Here is a 24,002-nt window from a genome sequence, read left to right as displayed (position 1 = left end):
TTTATAATAAAGTCTATTTTTGTTATCAGAACTTTGCGCCTCTGAAAAATCTTTGACTCGACTGTGCTTTGATGGCTGTTCTGGAGAATCTGCCATGACAAGAGCAATGGCATCTCAGATCATTACCTTGTCTCTTGTTTGCTGTGATCATCTAATGTCATTCAATCTACACCACTTAAGCTAGCTTCACTAATAATCTACCAGAAGTGTCTCACATACTCAGTAAGCCAAAAAGTCTAGAAGGACTTGAGGTAATAACCAAAAAAATAAATACAGTATTCTCTAGCATTCTTGATAGTGTCACCCCCCCTGGGTAGCTCATCAAGTAAAGATGTGGACTACCACAACTGGAGTCGCAAGTTCAAATCCAGGGCATGCTGAATGACTCCAGCCAGGCTTCCTAAGCAACCAATTGGCCCGGTTGCTAGGGTGGGTAGAGTCACGATGGGTTAACCTCCTCGTGGTCACTATAATGTGGTTCTTGCTCTCGGTGGGGCACGTGGTGATTTCTGCGTGGATGCCGCGGAAAATAGTGTGAGCCTCCACACACGCTAGATCTCTGCGGTAATGCGCTCAACAAGCCACGTAATAAGATGCGCAATTTGACTGTCTCAGACGCAGAGGCAACTTAGATTCATCCTCCACCACCCGGATTAAGGTGAGTCACTATGCCACCACGAGGACTTAGAGCACATTGGGAATTGGGCATTCCAAATTGGGGAGAAAAGGGGGAGAGAGAAAAAAAGAGTATCTTGGTGCCAATCGGCAGGTTTCGTTCTTGGGAATGAAACACAACGCTGTATCCACAGCGGCAACTCCAAGGTTTGTGTTAGGCAGAAGAAAGTCATATGCATCTGGGGTGAGAGAATTGTCCTTTTTGGGTGAACTATTCCTTTAAATTGGGCAAAAACGGCCCACTTAGGCAGGAAGAGCCATGTACTGATGTGTAAAATGATCAATCACAATTGGTTTTGTCATTACGTGCCATTGTCATTTAAGACCCACAAAGGGGAAAATTATATAATAATGGATGGCACAGCAGCTCTGGCTATTGCACAGAAAACACACACAGGGGGAAAAGCTGAAAAAAAAAAAAATACAATAAAATACAATAAAATAAAATAAAATATATAAATAAAAAAATAATTTACAGACCATTTCACAGACATGATAAAGGGGAAAACAAGGGAAAATAGTTCTGATTCCTCATGGACGTTCCATCAATCCAGTCAATAAGGTGCTTCTCAGATCTTGTTTCTATCATTAATTATTTTTTAAGAATACAAAACAGGCTGAAACAAGCAGTATTTCTGCTTAATTCAATAATAAATTAATACAATAATAATAACAGAGAAAATAGTTTACAGCATACATACCCCTGGAGCTTTCCATGTTATTCTTTTTTATGAATATCACTTATGAGAAAATATTTTTACTGTCACTAAATAAACTATGACAGAGGCATATAGATACATAATAATGTATAGGTACCTAGGGGAGTGTATTTAATCGTGCGCATATGGCAGCAGTGTGTATGTACATGGAATATATAGGGCAGTGGTGGATAAGAGTCCATCCATTCAATCATTGACACTGAAGAACGATGCTGCTGTTGTCCCGTGAACATCTGCACATCCAATGGAGCTGCGCGAATGCCCATCGAACTCCAGCCTATTAATTATCGCATTTATCATCACTCATAGGATCTTTCGGGATGGACGACGACCTGGTGTGTGAATACGACTCTACTTGGGACACGGAGAGCGACGGGGATGAGCTGCACGACACCGGCCGCATTAAAAAAACACGGCCCACATTCGTATGTTATTGCTTCTCATTCATCAAACTATTGAAGATGATGCATTTACATGTTATGCACATATTTAGACATGCGCATTAAAATGTAGTTTTTCTTTGCGTTGTGTTTTATTTAGGGTTTATATTTGTGTTAGACATTCGATTGCCCTGCCAATTTCACATGCATCTTATCCTCCGATAATTCACTGTGAGCACTAATAATTCAATGACAATTCAGTGAGGAAATGCGTGAATAAACACTTTAGAGGGTTTATTCTGGTCATCTCACAACAGTTTGTTTATTGTTAGTTATTCAATCGCGTTCGCGGCATTAGCCCGATAATGAACACTAGGGCTCCACTGACCTGAAGTGCGTCATTCGCATATGATCTACACTTCATGTGCATCTGGTCACAGGCTCGCGGATGTTCTATGAGACGCGTGAAGTGTTTTAAGCGAGTCAGGTCACTCGGCGGCCATCTTTCGAACGCTCTCGGGCAGGCTGAACAAGCGGCATACAAGTGCAGCTCCTATTTGCTTGAATGGGGAAATACAGAAATGTCCAAAACGGTTGGTCAAGATTACGTGAGAATAACATATTTCAAATCAGCAGTAAAATCTGACGACACTGGTATCATTTATTGCGATTCTTTACCTCAGAGTATGCTAAAAAAAAAAAATCTAAATGTTGCCTTTCCGGCTAAAGCCTACCCACCTCAGCGTGCACGCGCACAGTACCGCTGTGCTTCCACTAGATGGTAAAATATGTGAATTTCGTCTTCCCCCAAGCCATCCGAAAGATCAGCTTGGATGATAAGTTATACATTTTCCAGTAGATGGCAGCACAGACTCTGACATTTAATTTAAAGGATTTCAAAAGTCATTGCCCTATGTCCTTTTGATCCTTATGGAAACAGTGTTTCTACACAAGTCGATTCTAGGTCTCTTTTGTCTGCTATTTGAACGTTAAATCTCTAGCCTACTGGTAGATTTTACACTAAGGTGTCACATGCTTTACAAAAGAAAATTAGTTCACCCGCAACTCTTGTTACGTTACACGTTAATAATAATGTTATGGGTATTATATCTAAACACTTGTTAAAATTGTACATGTAGTAGATGTAGTAAAGTTCTGTAATTGGCTCTTGGTGGAAATAAATAATATAGACTATCTTTATTTCTACTGCACCTTTCAGATTTTAAGCAAAAGGTTTTTAACTAATTAATAAGAGAAATCAACATAAATTAATAACATAAACAACATAAACATACAAGAATATCATAGTATATGTGTGTGTGTGTGTGTGTGTGTGTGTTCTGACACAAGCAACACTGTTTGTCCCATAACATATTCTATTTACTTAAACAGTTTTTCTTCTTGGTTGTTTTGAAAATGTTTTCGCGTATGGAAAGTGCACACACAAATCCCATGTCAACCCAAATAATAATGTAATTTCTTTATATTATTTGAGCAGGCAAGACATAGACACACGACAAAAGGAAAATAGAGCATTAAACATGCACAATTTGAATTTTTTTTTTTTTTTTTTTAATCATAAAGAAATTAAGCCCGCCTAGATCCTGCCTCCCTCATTATTCTGCATGGATGCCCAAATAGTCCTAAAATAGGTATGGTCCATTGAAACAAGAAGCACTGTATGTCCCATAACAAATGTGATTTTATTGACATAAACACGTATATTATTCAGGGGGGTATTATCTAGGCAGGACAATTTTTACATCGCTGCCTCGATTCTACCTCCCTCATTATTCAGCGCGGTATCTGACGCTGAGGACTCCCCTGGGCTGCCGCTTTCGGGCCTGCATGCCCAGGCTGAGGCCGACGCGCAGATGACCGACATGCTTTCCCGGGCCTGGGGTCCGGGCGCCGCTCACAGCCTCGCCCCGTCCCGTTTTTCCCGGAGGTGCATGATGAGCTGACGTCATCGTGGAGAGCACCCCTCTCCACGATGGATTTTTTCCCTCATCCTCTCTCGCCAACCTCGCCGGCGTAACACGCCACGGATACACGTCGATTCCCCAGGTGGATAGGGCAGTTGCGCTCCACTTATGCCCCGGAAACCCTACCACCTGGCGGGGCCGCCCTGTACTCCCTGTAGAGCAACATCCTCTCTGATCGCGAAGGCCTACAGCGCCGCTGGACGCGCTGCTTCCGCCCTGCATGCCATGGCTCTCCTGCAAGTCCACCAAGCCAAGGCACTCAGAAACATGCACGGGGGTGGCCCTGATCCCGACATGCTGCAGGAATTGCGCTAAGCGACCGACCTCGCCCTAAGAGCGACGAAGGTCACAACGCAGGCGCTCGGGCAGGCGATGGCCACACTCGTGGTCCAGGAACGTCAACTGTGGCTGAACCTGGTCGAGATGCGTGAAGCCGACAAGACTCGCTTCCTCAACGCCCCTCTCTCCCAGTTTGGCCTCTTCGGTGACACCGTCGAGGACTTCGCCCAGCAGTTCTCCACGGTGAAGAAGTAGACGGAGGCCATCTCACACATCATGCCCCGCCGCAAACCTTGTGCCCCGGGCCGTGCCCCGTCTGCTCGCCGAGGGCATCCCCCTGCGGCTAGGAAACCTGATGCTCCGCCTCAACCCGGGCCCAGCTCTCAGCCCCAGTGTCGAGCACTCCACGGGAAGCGCACGCCCCCTGTCTCACGGATCCCCTCGAGGACCCGGAAGGCTCCCAGGCGCTCCTGAGACAGTCCACCCAGAGTCCAAGACGTTAGCTCCGGAGGTGGTAAGACCGCTCTGTCCCCCGGTGGAGGGCATCTAGAGTGGTAGACTAATTCCGTGGTACTGTCCCCTCAATATATACAATATTACATCATGAAGGGTGCCAGCGGATTGCAACTTGAGCCCTGATCATTAATGTTTGGTGCTCTAATATTAGCCAAAATCAACCTTTTCCTCTGAATTTCTGCTAAAACAATAATGACTCTTCCTAATTTATCATTACTCTGTTTGAGACATTTTAATTGTAGATGCTTACTTATCAATGTAATGACTCCCCTTCTCTTACTTGAGCCAGAACTAAAGAAAACATGTCCACCCCATATATTCCCAAATTTTTCAGCTTCCTGCAGGGAAAGAATCACAATATCATATTTCTTATGTTTAAGAAAAGAAATCAAATCAAGTCAATTTTATTTATATAGTGCCTTTCACAACACACATTGTTTCAAAGCAGCTTTACAGAAGATCAGGCATTAACAGACAGATGTTGATTAATGGAGAAAAATAACCTTGGGAGAAACCAGACTCACTGTGGGGGCCAGTTCTCCTCTGTCTAACATCATGAATATAATGTAAATATTACTTATGTATAGTTAAAATCATGGTTTAAAATTATTAAACTAAATAAGTGTTAAGGGTCAGTGTTTAAACATCGATTTTGTTTGAGCTGTAAGCTTAATGACTAATGTCTTTGAAGTCCAGCCTGGATTAACTGCAGAAGTTCACATAGATGCAATTGTCCTTGTAAATTGGCTGATCAAATAAAATAAAATCACTTTATTGTCACACTACCATGTACACAAGTGCAACAGTAGGTGAAATCTTGTGTGTAGTTCCGAGCAACATGGCAGTCATGACAGTGACGAGACATATACCAATTACAATAAACAACATATTTACACAACACAATTTACATATCAAATGTACACATACACAATAATAATATAAAATGTACAGTAAACAATACACACAATATAGAATACACATACAATAAAAAAAAAAAATATGAGTATTTAAAAAATATATATATACAGTAGTTATATTGTGGAGAATATATTTGACAGTCCAGTGTGAGATAATAAGATTAATAAAATGCAGTGCTGATTATTGATCGTGAGAGATCAAGTGTTCAAAAGTCTGATTGCTTGGGGGAAGAAGCTATCATGTAGTCTGCTGGTGCGGGTCCTGATGCTGCGATACCGCCTGCCTGATGGTAGCAGTGAGAGCAGCCCATGACTCAGTGGCTGGAGTCTCTGATGATCCTCCAAGCTTTTTTCACACACCGCCTGTTATATATGTCATGGAGGGAGGGAAGCTCACCTCCGATGATGTGTTTGGCAGTTCGCACCACCCTTTGCAGGTCTTTGCGTTTGTGGGTGGTGCTATTGCCGTACCAGGCGGTGATGCAGCCAGTCAGGATGCTCTCTACAGTACTGGTGTAGAACCGTGTGATGATGTGGTGGTTCATTCCAAACTTCCTCAGCCGTCTCAGGAAGAAGAGGCGCTAGTGAGCCTTCTTCACAACGGCCTCAGTGTGGACGGACCATGTGAGTTCCTCAGTAGTAATGTGGACACAGAGGAACTTGAAACTGCTGACTCTCTCCACCAGTGCTCCATTAATGGTGATGGGGCTGTGTTCTCTGTCTTTCCTCCTGAAGTCCACCACAAGCTCCTTGGTTTTACTGACATTGAGGGTGAGGTTGTGCTCCTGACACCAGCGTGCGCACCTCCTCTCTGTAGGCTGTTTCATCATTGTTAGTGATCAGACCTACCACTGTCGTATCATCAGCAAACTTAATGATGGCATTGGAGCAATGTGTTGCCACACAGTCATGTGTGTATAGGGAATACAGGAGTGGGCTGAGAACACAGCCCTGCGGGGCTCCAGTGTTGAGGGTCAGTGATGAGAAGTTGCTGCCCATTCTAACCACCTGACGTCTGCCTGACAGGAAGTCCAGGATCCAGCTGCACAGCGAGCTGTTTAAGCACAGAGCCCGGAGTTTCTCATCAAGCTTGGAGGGCACTATGGTGTTGAATGCTGAGCTGTAGTCTACAAACAGCATTCTCACATATGTGTTCTTTTTTTCCAGGTGGGAGAGAGCAGTGTGTATTGTAGATGCAATGGCATCATCAGTGGAGCGGTTGTTGCGGTAGGCAAACTGCAATGGGTCCAGAGAGGTGGGCAGCACAGAGCAGATGTGATCTCTGATTAACCTCTCAAAGCATTTGCTGATGATGGGGGTCAGAGCAACAGGACGCCAGTCGTTTAGGCAAGTGATTTTGGCTTGGTTCGGTACAGGCACAATGGTTGACATTTTGAAACATGTGGGGACTACAGACAGGGTGTTATGAATGGAGGCAGCGAAGCAGACGAGGAGATGCGGATCCAAAAGCAGTTTAAACTTTATTAGAAAAATAAACAAGGTGGGTACACAAAACACGGGAACAAAGGAAAAACCCTCAATGGGGAAATAAAACACAAAACTAGAAAACACGGGCAGGGAACACATACCAGGCTAACAACAACATTCAACGAACGACAAGGAGTGAACAAAAAGCAGGGCTTAAATACACAGTGAGTGATGACTGAATGAGATACAGGTGAAAACAATGAACAAAATGGCAGTGAAGATGGCAGGTGGATTCTGGGAAGTGTAGTTCTAAACAATGACAAGTGAGACAGTGGAGCTAAACAAGGGACAAAAGTGAAAACTATGGAATGCAAAGGTGACAAAAATGGCAGACAGAGGGCAACAGTGAAACAAGACAAGGAATTCCTAACATAGCCCCCCCTCAAGGATCGGATTCCAGACGATCACAGTAACATAAAACAAAACAAAAAATGTCCATGACTGGGGGGGAGCTTGAGGTAGGGAGACAGACCAAGGGGGCAACAACGGGCAGACAGGCAGTCCAGGGGGCAACGAGGGGCAGACAGACAGTCCAGGGGGCAATGAGGGGCAGATAGACAGTCCAGGGGGCAGAGAGGGCAGGCAGGAAGTCCAAGGGGACACAGAGGGCAGGCAGGAAGTTCAAGGGGGCACAAAGGGCAAGGACAGGTTCAGGTGGTCTGGGAGCTGGCCACCGGGCAAGGACAGGTTTGGGGAACCTGGGAGGAGGCCACTGGACAAGGACTGGGTCAGGAGGCCTGGGAGGAGGCCACAGGACAGGGACTGGGTCTGGGGGCCTGGGAGGAGGCCACAGGACGGGAACAGGATCAGGAGGCCTGGGAGGAGGCCACAGGACAGGGACTGGGTCAAGGGGCCTGGGAAGAGGCCACAGGACGGGAACAGGGTCAGGAGGCCTGGGAGGAGGCCACAGGACAGGGACTGGGTCAGGAGGCCTGGGAGGAGGCCACAGGACAGGGACTGGGTCAGGAGGTCTGGGAGGAGGCCACAGGACAGGGACTGGGTCAGGGGGCCTTGGAAGAGGCCACAGGACGGGAACAGGGTCAGGAGGCCTGGGAGGAGGCCACAGGACAGGGACCGGGTCAGGAGGCCTGGGGGAAGGCCACAGGACGGGAACAGGGTCAGGAGGCCTGGGAGGAGGCCACAAAGGCGGTGACCTGGAAGCCGTAGGAGGCTCGGGAGGCAGAGCCGCAGGAGGCTCGGGGCGCGGAGCCGCAGGAGGCTCGGGGCGCGGAGCCGCAGGAGGCTCGGGAGGCGGAGCCGAGGGAGGCTCAGCTGAGGGAGGCTCTGGAGGCGGAGCTGAGGGAGGTTCTGGAGGCTCAGAGGCCTCAGGGGGCGGAGCCGTGGGAGGCTCAGGAGGCAGAGCCGAGGGAGGAGGAACCATGGAAAGCTTGGGAGGCTCAGGGGGTGGAGCCGCAGGAGGCTCGGGAGGCGGAGCCGTAGGAGGCTCGGGAGGCTCAGCTGAGGGAGGCTCTGGAGGCGGAGCTGAGGGAGGCTCTGGAGGCTCAGAGGCCTCAGGGGGCGGAGCCGTGGGAGGCTCAGGAGGCAGAGCCGAGGGAGGAGGAACCATGGAAAGCTCGGGAGGCTCAGGGGGCAGAGCCGTGGGAGGCTCAGGAGGCAGAGCAGAGGGAGGCTCGAGAGGCGGAGCCCTGGGAATCTCGGGAGGAGGAGCCCTGGCAGACTCGAGAGACTTGAGAGATGGAGCCCTGGGAGGCTCAAGAGACTTGAGGGGTGGAGCCCTGGGAGGCTCAAGAGACTTGAGGGGTGGAGCCCTGAGAGGCTCGAGAGGCTTGAGAGGTGGAGCACTGGGAGGTTCAGAGAGGAGCCCTGGGAGGCTCGGGAGACTTGAGAGGCGGAGCCCTGGGAGGCTCGGGAGACTTGAGAAGCGGAGCCCTGGAAGGCTCAAGAGGAGCCCTGGAAGACTCGAGAGGCGGAGCCCTGGGAGGCTTGAGAGGCGGAGCCCTGGGAGGCTCGGGAGGCGGAGCTCTGGAAAGCTCGGGAGGCGGAGCTCTGGAAAGCTTGGGAGGCTCGGAAGGCGGAGCTCTGGAAAGCTCGGGAGGCTCGGAAGGCGGAGCTCTAGGAAGCTCGGGAGGCGGAGCTCTGGAAAGCTCGGGAGGCGGAGCTCTGGAAAGCTCGGGAGGCGGAGCTCTGGAAAGCTCGGGAGGCGGAGCTCTGGGAAGCTCGGGAGGCTCGAGGGGCGCAGGCTCTAGGACGGGCATGACCATTGGCGCTGGATTTTGGTCAGTCCAGACTATTGGCATTAGCCCGGGAACGGTCGAGGCTACAGGCGCTGGCTCAGGGACGGTTGAGGCTACAGGCGCTGGCTCAGGGACGGTCGAGGCTACAGGCGCTGGCTCAGGGACGGTCGAGGCTACAGGCGCTGGCTCAGGGACGGTCGAGGCTACAGGCGCTGGCTCAGGGACGGTTGAGGCTACAGGCGCTGGCTCAGTGACGGTCGAGGTTACAGCCGCTGGCTCAGTGACGGTCGAGGCTACAGCCGCTGGCTCAGGGACAACCTAGGCGACAGGCACTGGCTCACTGACCTCTGAGGTGACAGGCACTGGCTCACTGACTTCTGAGGCGACAGGTACTGGCTCACTGACCTCTGAGGCGACAGGTACTGGCTCACTGACCTCTGAGGCGACAGGTACTGGCTCACTGACCTCTGAGGCGACAGGCTCTGGCTGGGTGACTGTGGTATGCACTGGCTTGGGTTCACTGACCGTGGCTGATGAGGGCTCTGGCTCGCAGACCGGGGCAGGTGAGGGTTCTGGCTCGCTGACCGTAGCTGACAAGGGCTCTGGCTCGCAGACCGGGGCAGGCGAGGGCTCTGGCTCGCTGACCGTAGCTGACGAGGGCTCTGGCTCGCTGACCGGGGCAGGCGAGGGCTCTGGCTCGCTGACCGTAGCTGACGAGGGCTCTGGCTCGCAGACCGGGGCAGGCGAGGGCTCTGGCTCGCTTACCGTAGCTGACGAGGGCTCTGGCTCGCAGACCGGGGCAAGCGTGGGCTCTGGCTCACTGACCGTGGCAGGTGGAGACTGGGGAGCAGAAGTCTTTCCTCTTCTCCTCCTCCGCCGGGCGGACGAAGCTGGCAACGCTGGCTCGTTGGCCGTGGTAGGCGTGAAGGGACGCACAATGGGCGAAGGGAGAGTTACCACTGTGGGAGGAGTGGCAGGGTTCTCCTCGATGACGCCCACAGTAAACGGTGAACCGCAGGCCAGCAGAGTCTCCTCCACGAACGCGTGGAGCGTCCAGCCGCGCGTTGCCTGTGGCAACCACTCCTTGAGCGCACTGTTCAGGCTCGCCGGAAAAACCCCACCAGGTCGGAGTCAGGGAATTCGGTGGCACTCGCAATCGCGAGGAAATCGCGGATGTGGTCCTCCACCGGACGATTTCCCTGACTAAGGCTGAGCAGCTGACAGCTCGCTTTTCGAACCGCTGGATCCATGTTTGGTCGTTCGTTCTGTTATGAATGGAGGCAGCGAAGCAGACGAGGAGATGCGGATCCAAAAGCAGTTTAAACTTTATTAGAAAAATAAACAAGGCGAGTACACAAAACACGGGAACAAAGGAAAAACCCTCAATGGGGAAATAAAACATAAAACTAGAAAACACGGGCAGGGAACACATACCAGGCTAACAACAACATTCAACGAACGACAAGGAGTGAACAAAAAGCAGGGCTTAAATACACAGTGAGTGATGACTGAATGAGATACAGGTGAAAACAATGAACAAAATGGCAGTGAAGATGGCAGGTGGATTCTGGGAAGTGTAGTTCTAAACAATGACAAGTGAGACAGTGGAGCTAAACAAGGGACAAAAGTGAAAACTATGGAATGCAAAGGTGACAAAAATGGCAGACAGAGGGCAACAGTGAAACAAGACAAGGAATTCCTAACACAGGGAGTGGGACAAGTTGAAAATGTCCGTAAAAACACCAGTCAGTTAGTTCGCGCACGCTCTGATGACGTGGCCCGGAATGCCGTCTGGACCCGCGGCTTTACGGATGTTCACCCGTCGGAAGGATCATGTTACATCCGCAACAGAAACTGAGTTTTAACCAACCTCTGTAGCGTCAGCCTCGAGTGCTCTCTCTCCACAAGGGCAGAAACGAGTATAAAATGTATTAAGCTCATCCGGCAGCGGTGTTCACGGCAGAGTTTTTAATTCCCTTTGTAGTCCGTGATGATGTTAATTCCCTGCCACATACTTCTAGAGTTGGTGGTGTTGAACTGTCCTTCAATTTTGTGCCTGTACTGGCGTTTGGCTGCACTGATAGAGTTACGGAGGGCATAACTGGCTTGTTTATGCTCCTCCACATTCCCGGAATTAAAAGCGGAGGGCCGCGCATTAAGTGCCGCACGAACATCGCCGTTAACCCATGGTTTCTGGTTGGGGTAGATCCGTATTGTTGTGGTTGGCATATCATCCTCTACGCACTTCCTGATGAAACACGTTACGCTATCAGCGTAAACCTTGATGTCGTCAACAGAGGCGGACCGGAACATCTCCCAGTCCGCATGATCAAAACAGTCTTGTAGCATAGTGTCTGATTGGTATGACCAGCACTGGATCGTTCTGAGGGAGGGTGCTTCCCTTTTCAGTTTCTGCCTGTAAGCGGGCAGAAGCAGAATGGAAGAGTGGTCTGATTTGCCAAATGGTGGGCAGGGGAGGGATTTGTCCCGGTCCCCTCGTGTGTTGAAGCTGATGTGTTGGTGGTATTTTTGTGCAATTGTATAAAATTGGCTTTGTTAAAGTCCCCGGTAACAATGAACGCGACCTCAGGGTGCGTGGTTTCCTGCTCACTTATACTCCCATACAGTTCCCTGAGTGCCCAGTCTGTGTCGGCTTGTGGGGGGATGTACACAGCTGTGATAATGACCACTGTGAATTCCCTCTGTAGCCAGAATGGTCGACACAGAAGCATGAGATATTCCAGATCAGGAGAGCAGAAAGACTTGATAAAATGTACGTTCCTCTGATCACACCATGATTTGTTGATCATAATACATACACCACCACCTTTGCTTTTACCTAAGAGGTCTTTCACTCTGTCCGCTCGGTGCATGGAGAAACCTGCGGGTTTGATGGCCAAGTCTGGAATCACCGCAGACATCCAGGTTTCTGTAAGGCAGATAACGCAGCAATCCCTCATCTCTCGTTGGAAAGAGATCCGCGCTCTCAGCTCGCAGCTTGTTGTACAGAGACTGAACATTTGCCAGTAGTATATTGGGTAGCGTGGGTCGATTTGCGCGACGTCTTACTCTGATGAGAACGCCGGCTCTTTTTCCCCTTTTCCTTCTACGTTTCCGAGGCCGGGCAGCCCAAACAAAGGGCTCCGCTGGCTTGTTTGTATTTTTCCACATGCGCTCCATTTTCCGAGCTGCTCATTTGAGAGCATGAGTGTGATCATTGTACATGGTGCAGGGCTTATTTCTTAAATTTTCTGTGGGGCGACAATATCAAGAGTGCTAGAGAAGACTGCATTTATATTTTTTGTTATTTCATCAAGTTCTTCTGGGCTTTGGGGTTTATTGAGTGTGTGAGATAGATCTGGAAGATTATTAGTGAAGCTATCTTTAGTGGTCAAAAGAATAGTTCTACCTGAACGATAGCGTGGTGTAGATTGAGTAACATTAGCTGTTCGCAGCATACAAAAGATGAGGTAATGATCCCAATGTATCATTTTCATTATCTATGTGAATGTTGAAGTTACCAACAATTAAAGCTCTATCTACAGTAACTACAAGATCTGATAAAACTTAGCAAATTCACCAAGGAAATCAGAATAAGGCCCGGTGATCTATACATTTTAGCAAGGACAAAAGATGACAAAGATTTTTAATTTATATCTGACCCTGTCACATTAAGCATTATTAGTCCAAAAGACTTAAATTTATATCCTGTCCTCTGAGTAACACCAATAAAGTTAATTGTAGCAACACCTCCTCCTTGACCCTTCAGACGAGGCTCATGTTTATAACAATAACCTGGGGGAGTAGATTCATTTAAACTAATATATTCATCCAGTTTAAGCCAGGTTTCAGTCAAACAGAGCGCATCCAATCTATGATCTGTAATTATTTCATTAACAATTAGTGCTTTTGTAGAAAGAGATCTAATGTTTAGTAGCCCTATTATTATATGATGTGTATTTTTATTTTGTTTGTTTTGTTAAAGTTTGACCTTAATCAAATTTTTTCGAAATTATTTAGTGAAGGTATTGCGTTTGGTAGTTCGGGGAACAGACACAGTCTCTAGGAGATACTGTCTTTATGTGTTGTAGTTTATGTGACCCGTGTGATGTCTCAATGCAGCTAGCAGATGTTCGGATTAACCAGTTTGTCTGCTTTCTGACCTGGGCCCCAGTTAGTCAATTACTATCATTATTAAGACTATGAGCCAAATTATTAGAGAGGAGAGCGGTACCTTCCCTGGAGGGATGGATTCCGTCTCTCTCTTTAGCAGGTCGGGTCTACCCCAAAAACTCTTCCAGTTGTCTATAAATCCTATTTTATTCTTCAGACACCACTCAGACATCCAGCCCTCATCACCACGACCAGAGCATGTCTAACATCGTTTGTTTATAACCTTCCTTTTTTTTATGGGGTGCCCTAATCCATTCACATTCCACGTGTAGAGAGACAATCTAATCATATTAACATTTGACATTTTGACATATAAAAAAATTTATTGTGTCACAAATAAAATTATAAAGACCACATTCCAACATTAGAGTAACAATCAAACCCCTAAAAAACAGAAAAAATCCTGGTGTCCATCTCTCTAAACTCAAACAGTCCTTGTTTCGAAATGTTCGAAATGTTTGAAAAACCATCAGTCAAAATGACTTTTGTTTTATTGATGCATATATATTGAGCCAATTTGGACATTTACATAAACACACCCCTTTCAGCCATTTTGTATTGTATTCATTTTTGCTAAGTAACAAATTGAAAGACATAAATTCTAAATATGGGAACCAAATGTGAAGTCCATTGGAGCTACATTTCAATAGAAGACTATTTTTGTAGGTTTTCCCAAATTTTCAGTGTACAGGAAAATCCATCATGCCAGACCTTATGGATCCTTGAGGCTTTTTATTTCCCAATGAGAAATGAGGCATGTACACCAAGTTTCAGAAGAATTGGACAGATGGGGTGGAAATAACATCACTTTAAAAATGGGACATTAAGGCGTGGCCTGTAGCGACCCATAAGGATGAATGTGGGCCATTCTTGGTGTGGGGGTTCCAGTTGGCCTATAGTATCAATGTACAAAATTAGAAAATTTTTGACCAGAAAATGGGAATTTTGGGCGTGGCCTGTAAAAGGCGAATGTGGGCCATTCTTTGCGTAGTACTTTAGAGTGATGTCATCTTGAAGAATATTAGGTTTGAAAAACCATCAGTCAAAATGACATTTGATTTATTGACACATATATATTGAGGCACTGTGTACATTTACATAAACACGCCCATTTCAGCCAGTTTGTATTGTATTCATTTTTGCTAAGTAACGTTTGGAAAGACATCAATTCTACACATGTGTACCAAATTTCAAGTCAATTGGAGCTATGGTTTAGGAGAAGAAGATCTTTAGGTTTTCTTAAGAGTTACATAAGCATATCACACCTCCTGAGCAGGGAGGACAATTTATAGTAAAAAAACAACAACAAAAAAATATATATATATATATATATATATATATATATATATATATATATATATATATATATATATATACTATTGATCTTTTTCACACCCACACCTATAATATCACTTCTGAAAATATGGATTAAACCACTGGAGTGTTATGGGTTACTTTTATGTTGCATTTATGTGATTTTTTTACCTTCTGAGTTCTGATCACCATTCAAGTGCATTGAAAGCACCAACAGGGCTGAGATATTCTTCTAAAAAGCTTAATTTGTGTTCAGCAGAAGAAAGAAAGAAATACACATCTGGGATAGAAAGAGGGTGAGTAAATGATGAGAGAAATATCTTTTTGGGGTAAACTAATTTTATTTGAAAGACTATCTGGCACATAATAACACTGCATAGCTGTGACTGTTTATAACTATTTCAAAATGTACAAGCTCACACTTTAAATGGTCAGTGCTTTGTTTTTTAAATCATTAAAATGGCAACAGATCCAGTGAAAAAATGGAGATTGAGTGATTGTTTTTACATTTTACATGCCATTCAAAAACGTGGCATTTTACAACATAAGAGAGAAATAAAAAAACTTAAAATAATACCATTTGTACTTTTCATTTACTTGGAATGTCAATGTTCAGGATGAAGGCTAAATTATTACTGTCTCTTTAAGAGGGTTTTATGGCATGATACGACATTCAAGGCACAGTTCAGTTTAATCATTTGAGAACTGTGAAGTATCATTATTTTCGTTCTGTGCCGTGCTGTTGCATCTGTATTCATTTCAGAGATTATTTGTGTTTTTTAATTGTGTATTAAACGTGTGATGATGTTGAACCTGAAGCACTAATTCAAGTAGTTTATCTGTTCTCGATGGATCTTCCGTGATCCTTCCCGTCAAGTGAAGCTGAGCAACATCAGTTTCGTCTCTCCCACCCTCATTTTTTTGGGTGTGAGCTGATAAAATACAGACTGCGTGAATGGTTGATTTGGTTCACTTGAAACCTACCGGAGGAATCTAATAATAAAATCGTCAATAACAATAGATTTCCTCCTACCGGAGGAATCTAAATAGACAACAAAATTAAGAATAGACTGACATGTAGGCCTTCGTCACCCTTCCGAAAGCAGCTAATTCTTTACCAATCATGCAAGATAGCAAAGGAGTAGGCTAATATTACAGTATCTGACTTGCCATCAATTATGAAAGCACTTTGGTGGATGGTAGTGGCTCCTCTGCCATCTAGCGACTGGCAGCAGCTCCTCTACTTCCTGGCGAATGGCAGCGAGCTCCCCCGCCCCCTGGCAAACAGCAGCGAGCTCCCCTGCCCCCTGGCGGACGACAGTGGCTCCTTCCTCTCCTTCGGGCGAACTGCTCAAGTACCACCGCATCAAACATCCTCTGACGGCACGTCTTCCTCCAGTTCTGGTTTTCTGCACCAGTGTGGCAGACAAGCCTCTTGTTCATCTGGAAAGGAGGATTCAGGAACCGGATTGACACTTAACATGACTTTAATATTAACTTAAAACACTGAACTGCAAAATAATAACAGGATGATGCACACACACAGCTCTGTGTGTGTCTCACTATCTCTCCAGCACTCCCGACTGACTCTTATCTCTCTCCCTCTGATTAGACCACCCACCATCAGCCACGCCCTCCACCTCGGCACACTAACATTAGTCTCTTTATTCTTTCCAGTGGTCCAACTCTTCTTCAAGAAACCTGAGGGCAGCCAAAGACATGCAGAACTACAGGCATGGATATCCAGTAAGTGTTCTCTTCTCACCTTAAACACCTGAAATGAAAATTAAACCCATTCTGGGTCATAATACTGTAAAAAGAGGATGACATGATGTTTGTCTTTTACATCTTTTATAGAATATCAATGAAGAGGAATGCCCAGAAGGAAGGATGACCAATTTAAAATTCTATCTCAATGAACTTAAGTCATCCCCTGATGGTATGTCCTCTTTTAAAGGGATTGTTAAATGAACATTTTTAATTATGTCATTACTATTTGTTTTATACACCCTCAAGAAGTTCCAAACCTGAAGGACCTTTTTAGTCCATGGATCACCAAAAGTGCTTATTTGAGAATATTCAGGCGCTTGTTGCCATATGACAAAAGTGAATGAGGACTTGGAATGTAAACTCCAAAATGACAAAAAGCAAGATAAAAGTGTCATAAAGTGGTCCATGCAACAAAATATATTATAAATTACCTGAAGCCACATGATAGTTTTGTGTGACCAACAGACTAACATTTTAACCATTATTCACTGAAAATCTTCCCCTCAGCTGTACCTCTCAAATAAAATATCTCATGGCAATTTGGTCATGAGACACATGAGAACCAATGACGTTTGACTTCAAATGCCCTTTGTTGTTGTCCATTCAAACTTTGCAGTCCATTTCAGAGCTTCAGTGGAGGGAAAGATTATTATTGAAACTTTAAATACTTAAATTTTGGGCTATCACACAAAGCTATTCTTAAACAATTCTCCAATTGTGTTTCACAGAAAAAGTCCTAAAGGTTTGGAATAATATGAGGATGAATTTTCATTTTGGGGGAACCATTCCTTTCAATTTTCAGAAGATTTCAGAAGAAGGTTTATCAGAATGTGAGCTCTTATTTTGTTACATGCTGTGATCTTTAGATGTGTCAATTGAGACGTTTCATATGGAGTGGAAAACTGATTACAAAAGACTGGAGAGAGTTCATTCCTACATTCAGTGGTATGAAGCACATCCTGAAATATACACTAAAATTAACTATGATATTTATTTAACCTCTGATGGAATAAAATTGTATTAAAGTTAGCGAAGGATTTTTACTAGGGATTCTAGGCAAATTAAATACTTTAAAAGTTAAAGCTGTATTTCACCTAGGTTGTTTCCCTTGCGAGAGCCAGGAGTGAACTACATGGCTGCAGAGCTCACCAAGAAGGAAATCCTGGTGAGTCAGTGATACAGTGGTTCAACCTGAATAAAGCAATAAGGAACAAGAGGCCCTACTGTGAATACAGTCACAGCCAAAGGGCTTTTACAATATAGCTCAGCCTTGAGGACTTTATTACATTTCTAAAATAGTTACTACAACATAAAAATATAAGTAAAACATTTTTCACATTTTAATTTATTATTTATTTTATTGTAAATATATAAAATATATTTATTATAAACTAAAGATATTGTCCCTGATGTAACATATTGGCATACCAGGAGCAGATGAAGATGAGTCATGACGAAGATGAAGGACCCAAGTGCAGTTTTATTTACATTGAACCCAAAAGGAAAACAAAACAGACTGTAAACCAGAACATTAACTAAACTAGACTTGGCATAACTTGAGTTGATATGAACAATGACCAAAACAGAACATGACAGTTACACTTCCACAATACTCAAAAAAAAGGACAATGGCAAACATGAGGGATTAAATACAGAGAATGGGGCAAACAAGATAACAAAAACCCAATTAAAAGACTGAACTAATAACAAAATAACCAATGAACAGAAATAATAAGCAAGATAACAAGACACATAAACCTGAACAAATGAAAAGGCAAGACTAATGAAAATGATAAGAAAAAATTACCATAAACTAATGAGAATATGAAACATGAGGGTCACATGAAAATCACATGAAACAGGAACTACACTTCAAAATAAAAGACATGAACTCAAAACATGAAATTGATGGAAAACACACAAATATGTGACATATCCCCATCCTCAATGGGCGGCTCCTGACACCCAAACATAAACAACCCTAGAGTTCCATAGGGAGTTGGGGGGTGGGGAGGGCTTCTTTGGGAAATGGCGGACCTGGATCTTGGGGCTAGAGAACACGGGGGACCAGAGGGTGCTAGAGATCATGGCGGAGCAGATGGAGGAAGTGGCGGAGGCCCCAGACACTAGGGCGAACCAGGCAACCAAGGCGGAGCTGGCACTGGTCCCGAAAACCAGGGCGAATCAGGCAACCACGGCAGAGCTGCTGAGAGACCTGTAGGCCAGGACGGATCTGGCGGAGGACCCAGACACCAGGGCGAATCAGGTGACCAAGGCGGAGCCAGCAAATGACCCGAAAACCAGGGTAGATCTGGCAGGAGACAAGGGCAGATCCTATGGGAGGTCATGAGACCAGGACGGACTCGGCAGGATGCCAGGAGATCAGGGCGGATTCGGCGAGAGGCCAGTATCCAGCAGGATACCAGGGTGGATCCGGTGGGAGGCCAGGAGCGTAGCCAAGTGAGGAAGCCATTGAGTGTGGCCTGACGAGACAGACTAGGCAGCAGGGCATGGCAAGGCTGACGAGCAGAGTGGCAAGGCTGACAAGTAGCGTGGCATGGCGAAGCAGCATGACATGCTGTACTTTCGGGGGTGGAGCCGCTGGAGGCAGAGATCCAGGGGGCGGAGCCACTGGTGACTGAGACTCAGGGGGCTGAGCCGCTGGAGATGGAGACCAAGGGGTTAAGTCAGCCTTGCATAGTGGGTTAGATGTGGTGGTTTGGCGGGTCTTACGTGGCAGCTTTACATGGCGGGTCAGACATGGCAGCACAACATGGGTTGGCATGGCAGGCATGACAACATTGTTTAGCATGGCAGGTGTGACAACATGGCTTGATTTGGCAACATGGCATGACGAGGCAGACATGACAGCCGAGGCTTCATGCGCTGGCTCTGGGATGGCCGAGGCTTCAGGCAATAGCTCTGGCACGGCTGAGGCTTCAGGCGCTGTCTCTGGGACAGCCGAGGTTGGCTCATGGTCTGTGGCAGGCGTGGGCACTGGCTCGTGGTTCATGGCAAGCATGGACGCTGGCTTATGGTCCATGGCGGGCGTGGGCAATGGCTCGTGATCTGTGACGGGCATGGGCACCGCCTCATGGTCCGTGGCCATGGAAGTGGACTCTGGCATTTTGGTAACTATAGGAGGCCCAAGTTCCTCATCAGCCACTCCCACAATAAATGACAAACCGCTCCGTATATGGGCATCCCAACTATACTGAGCCAGAGTCCAAGGAATAACACCTCCGGGCATCATTGAATAGAGAGGTTCACTGGTTAAAGTGAACCAGAAAGGAAACCAGCAGCAAATTTCCTCTGTGCTTTTGGTGTTCAAAATGTAAGTAAACTAAAAAGAGGACCCAGTTACTTTTTTAGCCCTCTTAACTTTAATATGGTCTCAGACCCCTTGTTGTTCACACCACAGCTCCTTAAGATCTCAGACCCCATTACAGCTAGGGCTGTCACAATTATGAAATTTGGCTGACAATAACTTTTCATAAATAATTGTTAATATTATGATAAGCAATTGTCATACAAATTGTCGTACTTCTTAAGGTTCACATATGCTTATTACATATAGGCCTACACCTTAAGTAGTAATTTATTGATGTTTACCTTGCAATCATATGATAAAATGGGGCTATATTATTATTTTTAAGGCTATAAAGAATATAGACTTTTTCATAAAGAATTATTGCACAGGGATAAAATTACATAAAATGTAATACTTTATATGTTGATTATATGACAACACTGCCAATTATAAAACATTATTCAGTAGTAATAATGTATACTGTATTTCTGTCCTAAATTCTTCACTCTCTCACATTATGTTAAGGCTCTCTAATAAAACCTACAAGCCCTTATTTTGCATGAAGGAAAACATGTGAAATTATATGTGCATTTGAAAATGTGTTTCTTTATCTATCATCACAAGGTAGTTATGTCATTAAATGCAAAGCAGACTGGTCCCTCTTTGCTTTCACATCGCACAAATCAATCGAGCCACAAAACGACCCACAAGTGAACAATACTTAGACCACAGGCTGGGTACGGTTCACTTTTGGATCCTTTTAGGGGAGTCTGAGACCACTGGGGTTATTCATATATATATACATTATACTGATCTGAAAGCACTTTGAGTGCTCAAACAAACTAGGTGTGAAAACGCCCTAAGCCTGCATGAAAAAATAGCTTGAGGGAGACCTCTCCAAACTCTGTTGCAGAGCCCACAAATCCCAACTACGAAGTCCTCAAGTGGACGATTCCCCTGGTGGAGGCGCATTAGTTAAACTGCTGGGTTCATAATTGGCGGTTGAATATTCTGTAAAGTATTCGTAGAGCAGGAGCAGATGAAGCCAAGACGACGAAGATGCAGTTTTATTTACAGTGAACCAAAAATGAAAACAAAACAGAATATAAACAAGAACATTAACTAAACTAGACTTGACTTGAACAATGACTGAAACAGAACATGAATACAGCATTACACTTCCACAATACTCGAAGGACAATGGCAAACATGAGAGATTAAATACAGAGACTGAGGCAAAGAAGATAACAAAACAACCAATGAGTAGACTGAGCTGATAACACGATTACAAATGAACAGACAGATCTAATTAGCAAGTCATGTCATTTTTTATTTGTATAGCGCCTTTCACAATACAGAGTTTCAAAGCAGCTTTACAGAAGATCAGGCATTAACAGAAGATAAAACTGTAATGTCTATAATGTCAACGAGTCATCATTGTATAGTTTGTTCTTATAAAATAAGATTGTGAATTGAGTTTAAAAAGAAGTTATTAAATAATAATTGTTTTTATAACCGCAGTGACCAAGCTGAAGTCGACTGTGGCAAGGAACACAAAACATAACCTTGGGAGAAACCAGACTCACTGTGGGGGCCAGTTCCCCTCTGGCTAACATCATGAATATAATTTAATTACTTATGTATAGTAAAAATCATGGTTTAAAATTATTAATCTAAGTAAGTGTTAAGGGTCAGTGTTTAAACATCGATTTTGTATGAATTGTAAGATTAATGACAAATGCCTTTGAAGTCCAGCCTGTATTAACTGCAGAAGTTCAAATAGATTGTCCTTGTTAATTGGCTGATGAAGGCTTTTGTTGGCAATTGATAGTCTACGTATTCCATTTCTTTTTTTTTTTTTTTTTTTTTATTAAAGATTTTCAAATAATAATAACATCAAAAACAAAGACATACAGGCAAACAAGCCAACAAACAAACCCCAGGCGCTGCAAGTTAGATAAAATGTACATTGTACAAATGTGTCCGTTTACAAAAAACACAAGTCGAAACAAGAGAAGCCAAAACCTTCTCAAAATAAAAATTTCAAAATTTGTATACAAAGGATTGGAGAGGATCCCAAAGACTCGTAAATTTGTCCTGTTTGTGGTTGAGGTCATAGGTTAGTTTCTCCAAAGGAAGAAAGGCTGACAGTTGAGAAATCCACATAGAAATAGTAGGGACCTGAGGTGTAGACCATTTTAATAGTATACATTTCTTAGCCAGGAATATAAGGGTTGTAAACAGAGGATTGAAGCCTGAGTCAAGCAGGTCTTTAGGAATGTCATTCAGCAGAAAAAGTGAGGGGGATAAAATAAAACGTTTTCCTATTATCTCCTGAATTGCAGAGTGAACCCCTTTCCAAAATGGTAGGATATGAACACATGACCAAAATACATGAAAAAATGTGCCCTTTCAAGTCCTGCATTTAAAACAGAGGTCGGAACAATCTGGGAACATTTTATGCAGACGGACAGGTGTAAAATAAATTCTGTGAAAGAATTTAAAATTTTGTTCATGTATGGAAATCGAGGTGCATTTTGGAAAAATTCCATCACAAATCCTGGTCCAATCTTCGGGGTTAAACATAACTCCTAGGTCCCGTTCCCACAATGGTTTCAAAGAATCGTAAACTGAGGAATCAGAGTAAGCTAGTAAGGTATAGAATTTGGAAATAAGCCCTTTGAATGAATTAACTGACAATATGGTTTCTTCCAATTCTGATAATTTGAATCGAAATTTGTTTCGCTTTATAAGAGACTCTATAAAGTGCCGGATTTGAAGATATTTAAAAAAGTCTTGGGAGGGTATACCAAACTCTGTTCTAATTTGTGCAAATGATCTCAAGGTTTCAGAGGTAAACATTCCTGAGAAGTCAGACAAACCTCTAAAACTCCAGTCCAGCAACCCAATGCTCCTTATCTGAATGGGAAGGTCCGGGTTCAAAGCCAAAGGGGAGTGAATGGATATATTTGGAGGGATATTCAGATGTTTTTTCACGTCCTTCCAAACCAGTAATGTGTTATAGACCATCACATTATCAGTGAGAGAGTTTATCTAAGTTGTACTGTTAATAAAGCACAGGGAGTCTAAACTTCTTGGATGACAAAATGAAGCTTCAAAGTCAATCCATAGAGCGTCCTGCCTATTCATAACCCAGCTTGTTATCATTTTGATCTGAGCAGCCCAGTAATATAGCTGGAAATTGGGTAAGGAGAGACCCCCGAGGTCCCTTGGTTTACAAATTTAGAAAAACCAACTCTGTTGCTTATTGCTCCAAATATATCGAGATATGACAGAATTCAAGGATTTAAAGAACGAGGAAGCTAAGTAACATGGGAGATTCTGAAAGAGATAGTTTAAACGAGGAAGTACGTTCATCTTAATAACGTTAACTCTCCCAAGAAGGGAAATTGGTAAAGGTGTCCACCTTTCTAAATCTTTTTTAACTTTTTGAATTAAAGGAGAATAATTTGTTTCAAATAAATAATTCAAGTCAGGGGTGAGGCAAATGCCCAAATATTTAAAGCCTTTTTTAGAAACCTCAAAAGGAAATTGTATAGGGGATTTATCGGAGTAATTAAAAGACATAGAAACAGACTTTTCGATATTGACTCTATAGCCCGACACTGAACTGAACAAAGCTAAGGAATCCAGAACTACAGAAGCAGAAGTCCGTAAATTCTCTAAATATAAAAGAACGTCATCTGCATACAGAGAGATGACGTGTTTTTTTCCCTCTGATTACAATTCCAGATATATCGGGATTGGTCCTGATAGATTCTGCCAAGGGTTCAATGAATAATGTAAACAATAAGGGTGATAAAGGGCATCCCTGTCTGCAACCTCTTCGCACTGGAAAACCTTCGGACATCAAGCCGTTTGTGTTGACAGAGGCAATAGAGTCTGAATAAAGAAGCTTAATAACATTAGTAAAATTAGAGCTTAGTCCGAATTTTTCCAAAACCAAAAACAGGAAAGGCCACTCCACGCGATCAAAAGCCTTTTCGGCATCCAAGGATAATATCATTGATGTCTTTTTTCGGGTGCGAAAATAATGTATAGCATTAAGAGCGCGGCGTACATTATCTGAACCATGTCTGGATTTCACAAATCCTGCTTTGTCAAGATTTATCACCTTGGGAAGAATAGATTCCAGTCTGCGGGCCAGAACGTTTGCTAATATTTTATAGTCCACATTAAGAAGGCTAATGGGCCTATAAGATGAGCAAGCTAGAGAATTTTTATCTTTTTTTAGAAGTAGGCTAATTGAAGCATGTCTCC

At 44.4% G+C, this 24,002-nt stretch overlaps 1 protein-coding gene across 1 annotated transcript in view; it reads left to right on the top strand.

Moving 5' to 3' along the window:
- The first annotated feature begins 1,568 nt into the window (after window positions 1–1,568).
- The window catches only part of ogfr (opioid growth factor receptor), a 39,118-nt gene continuing 16,684 nt past the window's right edge, over window positions 1,569–24,002 (top strand). The window contains exons 1-5 of the mRNA XM_052100725.1: window positions 1,569–1,819; window positions 16,319–16,387; window positions 16,499–16,580; window positions 17,278–17,356; window positions 17,510–17,576. Of these exons, the coding sequence (XP_051956685.1) occupies window positions 1,715–1,819; window positions 16,319–16,387; window positions 16,499–16,580; window positions 17,278–17,356; window positions 17,510–17,576 (402 nt within the window). The 5' untranslated portion in view covers window positions 1,569–1,714. The remainder of the gene's footprint in view (window positions 1,820–16,318; window positions 16,388–16,498; window positions 16,581–17,277; window positions 17,357–17,509; window positions 17,577–24,002) is intronic.

Source organism: Xyrauchen texanus, chromosome 31, assembly GCF_025860055.1.
Source record: "Xyrauchen texanus isolate HMW12.3.18 chromosome 31, RBS_HiC_50CHRs, whole genome shotgun sequence".
In the NCBI taxonomy this organism is placed as follows: domain Eukaryota; kingdom Metazoa; phylum Chordata; class Actinopteri; order Cypriniformes; family Catostomidae; genus Xyrauchen; species Xyrauchen texanus.
Note: the sequence above shows the minus strand (reverse complement) of the source record. Positions and strands in the feature narration are given on the sequence as shown.